Consider the following 13,464-nt stretch of genomic DNA (forward strand, 5'->3'; position numbering starts at 1 on the left):
GAACCAATTTTGCGACACTAGTCACAGTATATGTTAGCAGGTCGTTCCGTCCCATGGTCTATTCGGCCCATTTTGCTTAGTCGATCCGGCACCTCCAATTTTTTTTTAATCAAAGGTACAATAAATGATTATTACTTAAGAAAAAGGGAAGTTTTTTCATATATATTGCAGTAATAGTTATCAAAATTAGATAACTGCCGAAGTTAGACGTGTAAATAAAATTGTTTATACAACCCTTAACTGGGATTTATAATTGTTGTTTGAAGTGAGATGGTTATGAAAATGTGTGCTCTGACATTAATTATTGTAAAAACATTGTTATTGAACTATGTATAGCAATCAATGTAAATGCCTGTCCCATGTCCACTGATCATTGTGAAAACACCTTAGTGGAAACCATGGGCACTGGAAGTTAATGTAAATATATAGTATGTGGATGTATATTTTTTATACATGCACATACTATATATTTTCATTAACTTGAAGTGCCCGTGGTGAAAAGTTTTTATAACTGCATTGTTGTGCAACCTTTCATCATTACGAGCTTACAGTAACCTACATGTAACTATTAGAAGTTTTTTGGTTTTTTTTTAAACTCCAGAAGTTCAAAGAATTGCTCATGATTTGGAAATAGAATGTGGCAGGTATAGAAATATTCCAAGAAATGACAGAGTATGTAAATTTTGTCTAAAAACAAAAGGTATTCTTTGTATTGAAAATTAAGCCCACTTTATCGAATATTGTTATGTGTATAATGATCTTAGAAAAAGCTGTCAAATATCAAAACATCTCTTCTTTTTGGGAAATACTGAAAGCTTATTTCAATATGGAGGAACATATACCTTAAATGCTTTGGTAAAGTATGTTTTTCTTGCTTTTAAAAGAAGAGATATTTGTTATGATAAACAGTCTCAAGAAGATTAATATACATTACATGTGATCAAGGTTAATTAGTCTGAAATCAAGCCATAAATACCATAGAGCATATTAAATGATGACTACCTGATGACAGAAGATATCAGCGGCACACACACCATGAAGATGAAATACGCAGATGAATTAAATCAATTCAGTACTGTAAATAGCACTTGAAAAAATATTTTTTTCTGGGCTGGATCGACTAGGGGACTTATTAACTAGGGGACGGATCGGTAATGGGACGAATCGACTAAGGGACGGATTGATTATGGGACGGAATGTCTAGAAAGCACAGTATATTATATATCAATGGAGAAATTAAAAGATCACAATTAAAATCATATACATACAAACATGAACAATTAGATTGTAAAATTTTCAGAAAGACCTTTCCCTTCTAATGTTTACATAAGATGGCTGACGCTACAAACATATCTACACTGAAAATTACATGTTTATTGTTTTTGACTTAACTAATCAGTATTTTCTAAGCAGCAAATTAGGATATACATGTATTATGTATTTTTGGCCAATGCGTGATCCACAATGCATGGTAGTAACTAATGATAGACTAGATTAAACTGCTACAAACTTTCGTAATTTTTTCCATGCTCTATTTATTTGGAATTTTCCTGTCTCTCTCTCTCCCCCCCCCCCTCCCCACTAAAATACAGGTGTAGTCAAGTTAAAACTACATTTTCAAGAACACAAATGCAGCTTTACAACAAATGAATATACAAAAGTGTACTGTTATTTGACACTCTTTTGAAATTCCATGTCAACATGTACATCCATGTCTGGCATATAGTCTGCGAGATCTATTTTCATTCAATATATCTATTTACAAACAAGAAGATATACTGAAACGTGCACGTCCTTATAATACGGAAAACATAAAATCATTAAATACTTAGCAGAATCACGTTCAGCATCAAACTGACACTTGCCTATGGAGACGGTGTCTACAAGATCATATTTTCCTGCTATTTTCGGGTACTCCTTTAATTTACGACCACAGAGGATAACTTCGCCGGTATGTTGAGCATCATCAAATATTCGATCCAGAGGCCTAGAAACTGTTACTACTGATCCCCCACTGAAAGTATTTGCCATTATACTTCCTACACTGATACCATGATGAGTCTCAGCTTTCTTCCATTTTTTCTGTTATCATCTGCACATGCGCAGAGGAGGTGACGATTGATCTGCGACCAAGTCGTTTTTTTATTTATTCGTGATGATAAAGTTTATTAAAATTCAACTTACGAGGGAAATGTCAAAACAGTTAACGGTCAACAAGTGAAAAATTGTCATAATATTAGACTAAAACTATGTTATTGTCTCCATGGTCCATTCATTATTTCATAAATGTTTACCCATTTCAAAATCGAGCATTTTACGAACAAACTGTGTAGCTCCTTCTACCCGCTAGTAAGGCAAGTATCTAAATAGCTCGAATATATGGTATATATTTAGCAAATATTTACCTCAAACACGCAACATTTTATGTTTTGTGCTTTCAATAATATAAATGTACTGTATTTATGTTTGTGTCATATTCCGTGTTTTATTAAAACAATGAATAATCATGCAATAGGGATATCATGTGCACGTGCATTAGTATCTAACATGATCAGATGACAGTAAACCTTTGCCCAGGTATAAGAGCACTTTCATTTTAGATTTTTGTTATTGGATTCATGTAGGCCTATTTGTTCATCATTCAGGCATTTCCGTATATGGTTTGTCATCCTAGATGTAAACTTGCTTGCTCTCGCCCAGGTGGGGGAAAATCCACAGCGTCGCCCTTTTTTTTCCCCAGCCAGGTTGGATGATATCTAAGTTTCTATTTAGGTAAGAAAAAGTCTAACTCATACATGTATGTCTTTCCAAAGTTGGCACATAATTTGCAGAAGACTGTATAGTTTGAATACTTGGATCAGAGTTTAATCATTTTACTTTGAATATTCAATATGGGTTATGGTTTCAATAAAAACATTTGGACTACAAACACAAGCATATGTGAAACTTCGGTCATTACTTTATAAATATGAATTTATATCAAGTACCAATGATTTTTTAAGACCCAGTTTAGGTCCGAATATTGGCCCTTTCCCCTCCCAAAAATTACCAATTTTTTCCCAATTTAACTTGCACTTTTCCCAATAATTAATAAAAAATGGTGAAAGCCGTATTTGTTTAGAAATAAGTTCAATGTGAATAGTTTATCTATGGCATGACTAAGACGCATCAGTTTTAGATGATATAGAAAGAATTTAGTCAAAAATTTTAAGAGCTTAAAGAAAAGAAAGTTAAATATGTAGAATTAAAGAAGAATGCCATCAATCTGCATTTGATTTCTTGTTTGATATGATATATTTAGCATGTTTACAATAATGTCTAAGTTTTCCCAATTTGATCAAAATGTTGACAAGTTTTCCCAATTTGAAAGCCACAGGATCCTTTAGAAAAATGTTGGAAAAATCACTGAGTACTCAACTTCAGAAGATATTTTCCAACACTATGATTTGGATTTGTAAACAAGGGTACAATTACTAAATAATCTTTGTGAGACTCAATAGTCTCCATTTACAAAACAGTGCCTTCTTATAACTCTGAGTGCTGTGCCCTCTAAAGAAAAACAATTCAATTGAATTGGATAAATTAACAAAGAGAGGAATTTGGTAACAGATTTTGATAGCAGGAGGTTAAGCTGGTTAGTAGGAACCTCCTATAAATGGGTGGGGGACTTAAAATGTATGATTTAACTGTGTTAGAGTCCCCTCACTGCAATTACCATAGACTAATATTAACATTGTGTAATGTATTTACTTTATGTTGATTGTTTGCAATTTGTATATGTTTTGTACTGATTGTTAGATTCTTATTGATCTGTAAAGTATAGCAAACTACATCAGGGATTATTTTAGGATCAATGCTGAAAAGCAAGTGTTTTTCCCAAGATGAGACCTAAATATTCCCAAAGGATGATAAAAAGATCAAAAGTTAAGAATTCATCACATGGTTTGGTTGGTTATTTAGTGTTTAACGTCCCTCTCGAAAATATTTTGCTCATATGGAGACGTCACCATTGCCGACAAAAGGCTGCAAAATTTAGGCCTATTTTTGGCGTCTATGGCCTTTGGGTAGGTAGGGATCACCTGGTGTGTCACTGGACCTTGACTTTTGTTGGGCTCATCTGAAGGACATTTAGTCGCCTCCCATGACAAGCAAGGGATACTAAGGACCTATTCTAACCAGGATCCCAGGGGAAGTCTTTGGGTATTTGTTCATAGCTATATCTCGTTAAGCTCGGAAGCAGTTTTCTGTAGATCTGTCAGTGTGACAAAAAAATGTTGCATAAAACTTTAAATATGTCAACCTAAAGTCAGGTAAAAGGATCATAGTAAAAACAAGAAGCCTATATTTTTAGGTTTCAAAACTGAAGATAGATCTTCATTGTAGATTCCATGTCTTTTTAAGATATATTTGCCTGATATATCTTTTTTCTAATTCACATGTTTATTGAAGATTTTAGCCGTAGAAACCCTTTTTTTAATTTTCATAAATTCAGAATGTCTATCTGAGTCTTTTAGGCATTTATTATTAGATATCCATATCATGTATCATCAAATCTGAGCAAAATTTGGACTCTAAAATCTCTTATTTGCAAACAAAACACCTTTTTATCATTCCGACCCCCCCCCCCCCCCCCCCCCCCCCCCCCCCCCCACAAATTACTATTATAATAATGTATTAGTAACATTATAATGTACATGTATTAGTAATATTAAACAACTAGTAAGATTTTCCAGAAGGTCCATTGAGCATTTCTGAAGACTTCAAAGCAAAGTCTTCTCTTGTTGAAGTTTTCAGAATTTGGATACTGGCAAACAAGATTCAGAGATTGACTTTCTCTTTCTCAAGCACTTTTTAACAGTGATCAGTGGATAAACCTGAGATAGAAATTCACAGAGTCAATTAAAAAGTTTGGTTTTGGATTGTGACAATGAAAGTTGAACTTATACATTTGTAAGTGAAAAGAAAACATCTTGCAAAGTTGTTTGCTGTAAAACAGCATTTTAGAGGGGAGAAACAAGTCGGGAAAGAGGTGCAAAAGAAACCAACAGAATTCAGAAATGATCTATGACAATTGTGAAATTATGCATTTCTTATACGCCTATTGAAGACGTGACATTATGGTATGGTGTCGTCCATCTGTCTGTCTGGACCTTGTGGGCAGGATACAGACCGAACCATAAGTGCCAGGATTTTACAACTTGGTACATATGATCACCATGATGAGAGGAAGATGCCTATTGTTTTTCAAGATCAAAGGTCAAGTTCGTAGTATCAATAAAAAAACCTAGTAGGAAACCCTTGTGGGCAGGATACAAACGGAACCATAAGCTCCAGGATATTACAACTCAGTATATTTGATTACCATGATGAGAGGAAGATGCCTATTGTTTTTCAAGGTCAGAAGTCAAATTCAAGGTCATAGTATTACTTAGTAGGAAAATCTTGTAGGCAGGGTACAAACCAAACCATAAGCTACAAAATATTGCAACTTGGTACATTTGATAACCATGATGAGAGGCAGATGCCCATTATTTTTCAAGGTCAGAAGTGAAAATTCAAGGTTGTAGTATTACTTAGTAGGAAAACCTTGTCGGGGGGGGGGGGGGGGGGGGGGAGAATATAGGAATCACTCTGTCTGTCCGTCGGTCTGTCTGTGCAGAATCGTGTCCGGGCCATAACTTCTTTGCTCTTTGACATAGGCATACCATATTTGGCACACAGGTGGATCACCATGAGATGATGTGTCGAGTACCTTCATGACCTTGACCTCAAGGTCAAAATTAAAGGTTTTTTTTTTTTCAAATGGATTCATGTCCGGGCCATAGCTTCTTTGTTCTTTGACATAGGCATACCATATTTGACACATGAGTGTATCATCATGAGACGATGTGCCATGACCTCTATATGACCTTGACCTCAAGGTCAAAATTAAAGGTTTTGTACAATGGATTCGTGGTCGGGCCATAACTTCTTTGTTCTTTGACATAGGCATACCATATTTGACACGTGAGTGTATCACCATGAGACGATGTGTCAGATACCTTCATTACCTCTATATGACCTTGAACTTTGACCTCAAGGTCAAAATTGATTGTAGGGTTTTTACATAGTCATACCATAAGACATGGGTGTATCACCATGAGACCATGTGTCATGTACATTCATGACCTCTTAATGACATTGACCTTTGATCTCAAGGTCAAAATTATAGGTCTATACCATGGATTTGTGTTCGGACTATGTCTTCCATTTCCTTCTACAAAGGCATACCATATTTTTACACTCAGGAAAGAGGTAATTTATACCTATTAACAACACCCTTTGGGAGATTGGGGTAAGTGGGGGGTATTCTTAGTGAGCATTGCTCACAGTACTTCTTGTTGCATTTGATCACCATGATAAGAGGAAGATGCCTAATGTTTTTCAAGGTTGGAGGTCAAAGATCAAGGTCACAGTATCATTTAGTAGGAAACCTTGTAGGTAGGATATAAACCAAGCTGTAAGCTCCAGTATATTGCAACTTGGTACATTTGAACACCATAATGAGAGGAAGCTGCTTAATGTTTTTCAAGGTTAGGGGTCAAAGGTCAAGGTTGCAGTATCACAGTAGGAAGATCTTGTAGGCAGGATACAAACTGAACCATAAGCTCCAAAATATTGCAAGTTGTACATTTGATCACCATAATGAGAGGAAGATGTCTATTATTTTTCAAGGTCAAAGGTCAATGTCACAGTATCTCTTAGTAGGAAAACCTTGTAGGCAGTATACTAACTGAACTGTTGGGGCTAGTACTGTCAAATATTGTACACATATTTAAGGTCAATGGTCATAAGGTTGTAGTAGCAGGATGCAGACTGGTTCTTTGGGGCAAACACCATCAAACTTGATACACGTACATCTTATGCCAAGTGAAAATATTACATAGAGAGTACATGATTTGTCTGTTTTTACAATGCAAAGAAAGTATGTCACACCCTGATGATTGCTAGCTGACACTACTTGAAGCCAAATTCTACAAATCATGGTGTAAGAAAAACACCCTAATATTAGCTTTTCACGGATGTATTATGCACCATTGGCAGTACTCTTGTTCTTCATCGTATTGTTTTCTATGAATATGTGCAACATTTATATGTTGTAATTTAAAAAAAATCAATTTAACAGCCATATTGTTTCAATTGGCAATCCTCAGATATATCCACATGCTCAGTTGTGCGAGTTATATGAGCTATGCAAGAAGCTGATGTTTAAATGTTAGGACAGAGATATGATGCTGACTAGAGATCACCTTAGATGGCCTGTTATTTATAATATTTCTGCATATTGAAAATAAATCTTGATACTGAGCCATTTCTCCAATTTTAACTGCAATTTCAATATATTTGCATGTTAGTATATTTTGATGTTGCCTATTATCCAAAATAAATTGTTCCTTACCAGAATTGGATATTCAAAAGGTATAGTTGTGTCTTTAGAGGACTTAAATGAAAAATCGTCTAAGTACATGTATCTTGAATCCCACTTTTTTGTCTAATTACAAACATGAATACTGCTGAATTGAAGTGGACCACAAGTGAGTGTTTTGCAGTCATTTATGTTTTTGGAAAATCTGTTTATTTGCACCGTACTAACATGGAACAATTTTGTAAAGATTTCAATTTATTGCATGAATTTTGTTGATATGACTTATGAAGTTTGGTGTGATGATTGGAGTGAGAGGTCAGTTTTATATGAAGTAATTTTGAAACAACTTTAGAATTTTTTTTGGAGATTTTTAGGTCACTTAAGTCACTCAGATAACCTATTGCTATTGGTCTGTGTTTGTCATCATGCATTAACAATTGAACATTTTTAACTTTTTAGCTCACATGAGTTGAAAGCTTTAAGTGAGCTTTTCTGATCACATTTTGTTTGGCGTCAGTCCGTTCGTCCGTAAACTTTTAACAATTTTTATTTAATTCTCAAGAACCAATGGGCTAGAAAGTTTTAAAACTTCCTGTCTGACATAGTGTAGATTCCAGTGTATTCAAATCATGGCCCCCGAGGGTAGGGGTTTGGGACCACAATCTATGGTCAAATGTGCAAACAGTAGATGAAAATGTGCAAATTACCTATTTCATTATCATTATTTTATGATATAGCTTAGATAGACAAAATTCAAATTTTATCCTGTTATAAGCACAGTTTGCTGGAACTGAGCTCATTGTATCTGCTTGGCATGTTTCAATATTCAATACGAGAAATTGAAAGGAAAAGAATATAAAACTTGAATTATTTTGTAATACATACATGTGTAACATCAAATTTAAACTGTATCTAATTCACATTTGGAAAAGAATATTTATATACATTATCATATGTTACTCAAAATCGCGTATTAATCCTCAGTCTTGTAATTCACTGTGAGAGAGTATATAGTAACCCATTAATCCTCAGTCTCGTAATTCACTGTGAGAGAGTATATAGTAACCCATTAATCCTCAGTCTCGTAATTCACTGCGAGAGAGTATATAGTAACGAGACAGTTTGTGTGTAAGTGAGTGTGTGTGTGTGAGTGTGTATGTAACATAGAGCTGGTAGACACTCGTAATTCACTGTGAGAGAATATATAGTAACGAGACAGTTTGTGTGTAAGTGAGTGTGTGTGTGTGAGTGTGTATGTAACATAGAGCTGGTAGACACTCGTAATTCACTGTGAGAGAATATATAGTAACGAGACAGTTTGTGTGTAAGTGAGTGTGTGTGTGAGTGTGTGAGTGTGTATGTAACATAGAGCTGGTAGACACTCGTAATTCACTGTGAGAGAATATATAGTAACGAGACAGTTTGTGTGTAAGTGAGTGTGTGTGTGAGTGTGTTGGTGTGTATGTAACATAGAGCTGGTAGACACTCGTAATTCACTGTGAGAAAGTATATAGTAACGAGACAGTTTGTGTGTAAGTGAGTGTGAGTGTGTTGGTGTGTATGTAACATAGAGCTGGTAGACACTCGTAATTCACTGTGAGAGAATATATAGTAACGAGACAGTTTGTGTGTAAGTGAGTGTGTGTGTGAGTGTGTATGTAACATGAAGCTGGTAGACACTCTGCCGGTCACATTTTTTGCTTGATTGAATTTATACTTCTTATATCAAGAGAAGAAGAGGCCTATTGATTTTGGTATCAAAAGGTCAAAGTTCAAGGTCACTACAGAACTTCATAGAAAAAGCTTGTAAATCGACACTCATTGCGAGAGGATAATGTCCTGCCTTGCAGAGTTCTTTTTCATTTTGTTTTTCCTGTCCTAAGTAGCTCTCTATCAAACAAATTATAGATCTATTCTGTTGAAGGATTATCTTGATTACTATTACATATACTTTAAAGTAAAGATGCTCAATTTTGCATTTACCCGAAATGTGTAGTAATATTATTTTAACTGTGTTTTGCAGATGGAGAGTAGGGGGTTTCAAGGAGAGCATTCTGGCTCAGTATTATGTGTGGATGTCTTGGAAGATGTAGTTGTCTCGGGTGGAGAAAATGGAGAATTGTGCCAGTGGAACATAGAGGGAAAATTAATTAGCAAGTACACAGAGAGTGAATCCGCCTGCACCTCAGTGCTTATCTCAAAGGTGAAGAAAGATGTCATTTACACCTCGTTCGATGATAAAGTGAAGGTATTCATCAGAGTAGATTTTACAGCTCCACTGGATACTTTCTCCTACAATTCGGATGAAATCAATCAAATTGCGGTGGATGAAAAAGAGAAATATTTGGCTGCCAGTGATGACATGGGAGAAATTAAAGTTATTGATTTGAGCGAGAAGAAACTATACAAAACACTCAAAAACAAGCACACAAATATCTGTGCATCTGTTTGTTTTAGACCTCAGAAACCATGGGAACTCTTTACAGGTGGTTTAGATTCCAAGTTGATTCACTGGGACTTTTCTCGCCACAAGTGCCTAAATATGTTCGACATGGATGAAATGAATAATCCATTCGAAACAGCAGATTCATACATGGTCAGTCCCCCCTTTGTCCACCACGTGGCTTCCAGTCCCGATGGGAAGTATTTGGTGGCAGCACTTGAGAATGGGCTGATAGCAGTGTTTGACAGTGCTAGGAAACACCTTAGAGAGCTCTTCAATCTTCACACTCATACACAGGGTGTTTCCCAAGTTTATTTTTTGACAGAAGATAAGTTTGTTTCAGGAGGAAATGACTGTTGCATTGCATTATGGGACTTATCCAAATCACATGATCACCCAGAACTGGCTTTACCCACAAATTCTCATGTTACCAATGGAACTTCCAATGATGACGATAGCATGCCAGATCCACTGGAAACAAAAACCCAAACAATGACTGACACATGTCTTACTAATAAGATTCAGCACACTGGAAAAATCAACTGGATGAAACCTTTTTATAGAGAACAATGGAAGATAATTGTTGCCGATGAATCTAACCAATTAACATTGAAGGTTTTAGATATGAATTAATTTATCTATAGATATACTGGGGAACTTTTGTGTTGTAGTTTGGAAAATGCATGTATGTCCTGGTTTGAAACCTGTAGATCTATGGATTTGCAGATGCCTTTCTAATTGTGGTAAGAATAATAAATGATGTGTCACATTTTTCACCGACATGTATTTACTTCTTTTTTGTGTTGCTTATGAGGAATAGCGATACTTGAGGATTACTTTGTGTGATTACATTGTTGTCTCTTTGTCTGTCTCAGTCCGTCCTCTGTTTCATCTGTCCATCTGTCTCAGTACATGTGTGTTTGTCCATTTGTCTCTGTCCGTCTGTCACAGTATATCTCAGTACATCTGTCAGTCTGTCAGTTTATATCTCAGACCATCTGTCCATGACACTCAGTATATCTCAGAACATCCGTCTACCTCAGTATATTTCAGTACATCTGTCTGTCTCAGTCAGTATATCTTAGTACATCCATCTGTCTCAGTACATCTGTTTGTCTCAGTACATCCGTCTGTCTCAGTCAGTATATCTCGGTACATCCATCTTTCTCAGTATATCTCAGTACATCCGTCTGTCTCAGTCAGTATATCTCAGAACATCCGTCTGTCTCAGTCGGTATATCTCAGTACATCCGTCTGTCTCAGTATATTTCGGTACATCCATCTTTCTCAGTATATCTCAGTACATCCGTCTGTCTCAGTCAGTATATCTCAGTACATCCGTCTGTCTCAGTATATCTCAGAACATCCATCTGTCTCAGTCAGTATATCTCAGTACATCCGTCTGTCTCAGTCAGTATATCTCAGAACATCCGTCTGTCTCAGTCAGTATATCTCAGAACATCCGTCTGTCTCAGTCAGTATATCTCAGTATATCTGTCTGTCTCAGTCTGTATATCTCAGAACATCCGTCTGTCTCAGTCAGTATATCTCAGTATATCTGTCTGTCTCAGTCTGTATATCTTAGTACATCCGTCTGTCTCAGAACATGTATGTATGTCCATCTCTGTCCATCTTTCTCAGTGAGTCCATTGTTTGATTTATCTGTGTAGGAGATAGAAATTTTATGTTTTGTATGTATACTGTGAGGGTCATTTAAGAATCATTCATTATAACGTCAAGTCCAAGTAGGGACATTTCACTAAGGGGACAAGATTTGAAGTCTGGGACAAGGCTCTACTGCAATTCTTTTTACCATGCAATGTAAATCATAGAAAATTTACATTAACTGAAGTAGATTTTTCAGTTTAAAGCAGAAAAGGATGTACCAAAATGGTACATTTTGCAACCCCAGAGGTCTGACACTAGGGAGAGTTAAAAATAGACAAATAGTGTTATACAACATACACAGTCAAACCTCATTATCTCGAGATAGGACTGAGAAAAAACTTCAAGATATCAGAGGATTCGGGATATTTAGGGTTAAATACTTTAAGAATAAGTGGTGGGGATTTCCGAATCACTTTGCACTTCGACATATCCATGATATTTGCGATATCGTTCAAGATGCTGAGTTCTTCTTTCATCAGTTTGCTGCCCGGGTACTTTCAAGGTTGAATACTTATCATTTAACTTAATTATCATTTGTGTATCAGATCAGTTGAATTCTAGTGATAAAGCTGCATATGAGAAACTTACTGAGCATATTCACATGTACAGTGTTGAATATTTGTCCCTCTCCCGCATGTAAACATGTTGTTTCGCACCTTAATTACTGTAACTCGCGATGCATTGATGAAATACAACAACAGCGTAAATCCTTCTTAAAAGTTCATGTTTATATTTCATCCATGTCAGTCCATTAACTTGTACAGTTAACTGCACCATAAATAGTATAAATTGAAATGCCCTGTAACAAACAGAAAGCCGCATATCAAAATGAAATGAAATGCACATCACGTCAAATACATTTTATACATGTTATATATACATCGATTGGTATCGATAGAATAAGTGTATATATGCAAAACATATTTACCGGTATGTAAATGATATCTGCTTAATTAATGCTATATTGATACTAGATTGAAACAAAACGGATATTTAGAAGTAGGTAGTGACCTTTACCAAAATTGTAAGTTTCATGATTCTAGGGGTTTGGTTTCAGAGTGGTGCCAAAATTATTGTGATTTAAAGGCGTAGTCTTTATGTTTGCTGAAACCAATTAAAATCTTGATGCATATTTAGGAATATTAGCAGAAAATTATCCTACATATTGAAGTTTTAAAGGACATGTCCCACGTTCGTGAATTATTTAGAAACTGAAGTGACTTTTATCACAATACATATTAAAAATGATCTCCCAGTTTTTAAAGCAAAATTTCAAGTTTAATTTAACATTTCAATCGACTCAAATCGACTTCCTGATTTCGAAATCTCTGCTAATGAGATAGCGGGTCACGTGATGCCGTGACGTCATATGCGACAATCGCATCTCTCGCCGATCAGCTTATTGTGAAGAAACCTGTTATTATTTAACTTCGTTTGATACCAGTGTGGTACGGGTAGATATTTTTTTTTTTTACATCAATGACGAATTTGTTTTATTAGATAGTATTCCTTTACATTAAAACTGTTCAACAAGAAAACGACAAATGAAATTTATTGATATAGCCTACTGCATACCGTGCATACTGACATGCATGTACACGTATCTGCATTACGTTAACATTTTGTTTATTTGCATTATTTATAATTTACAGTCATTCAATTGATTACTCATGTTCTTCATTTATATATTTTTAAAAAATTATGCCTTGATGTGAATATTTTACTTAGGCCTATAATCCACGCGTCTATCGAACGAAGTAAACATGGCGAAATTAAAATAAAAAACATTGCTAAAAATAATATGGGAGTTAGGTAGGGCTTTTTACTTGTCTTATCAAATATATGATATATATATTTTTTAAATCATGAACGTAGCCCAGGGGTCTTTTTAAAAACAATTGAATTACGAGAAAATAGCAGTTGTGGACAGGTCAATGCTATCAAAACT

General features: G+C 35.4%; 2 protein-coding genes across 16 annotated transcripts in view; one reads left to right on the plus strand and one right to left on the minus strand.

Moving 5' to 3' along the window:
• Positions 1-2,113, minus strand: part of LOC125657798 (leucine-rich repeat and calponin homology domain-containing protein 2-like) — a 39,438-nt gene extending 37,325 nt beyond the window's left edge. For 10 of the 13 annotated variants that reach the window (XM_056148344.1, XM_056148354.1, XM_056148348.1 and 7 more), the window contains exon 1: positions 1,866-2,098. In XM_056148344.1, the coding sequence (XP_056004319.1) occupies positions 1,866-2,031 (166 nt within the window). In that variant the 5' untranslated portion in view covers positions 2,032-2,098. Of the gene's footprint in view, positions 1-1,865 lie in introns of all 13 variants that reach the window. The other 3 variants (XM_056148353.1, XM_056148347.1, XM_048888572.2) reach the window with 2 other exon arrangements.
• Positions 2,103-10,630, plus strand: LOC125660165 (WD repeat-containing protein 53-like). Of its 3 annotated transcripts, XM_056148355.1 has the most exons (3): positions 2,317-2,354; positions 2,646-2,772; positions 9,429-10,630. In XM_056148355.1, the coding sequence occupies exon 3, from the start codon at positions 9,429-9,431 to the stop codon at positions 10,479-10,481; it is 1,053 nt and encodes a 350-aa protein (XP_056004330.1). In that variant the 5' UTR covers positions 2,317-2,354; positions 2,646-2,772; the 3' UTR covers positions 10,482-10,630. The 3 variants fall into 3 exon arrangements, with proteins under 3 accessions (XP_056004332.1, XP_056004330.1, XP_056004331.1); XM_056148357.1 differs by lacking the exon at positions 2,646-2,772 and having other exon boundaries at positions 2,103-2,354; XM_056148356.1 differs by lacking the exons at positions 2,317-2,354; positions 2,646-2,772 and adding an exon at positions 5,640-7,574.
• Positions 10,631-13,464: the final 2,834 nt, after the last annotated feature.

Source organism: Ostrea edulis, chromosome 9 (genome assembly GCF_947568905.1).
Source record: "Ostrea edulis chromosome 9, xbOstEdul1.1, whole genome shotgun sequence".
Taxonomy (NCBI): Eukaryota; Metazoa; Mollusca; class Bivalvia; order Ostreida; family Ostreidae; genus Ostrea; species Ostrea edulis.

Bases quoted from the DNA above. Each gene is read 5' to 3' on its own strand.
- LOC125660165 (XM_056148357.1), top strand. From the start codon at position 9,429: ATGGAGAGTAGGGGGTTTCAAGGAGAGCATTCTGGCTCAGTATTATGT.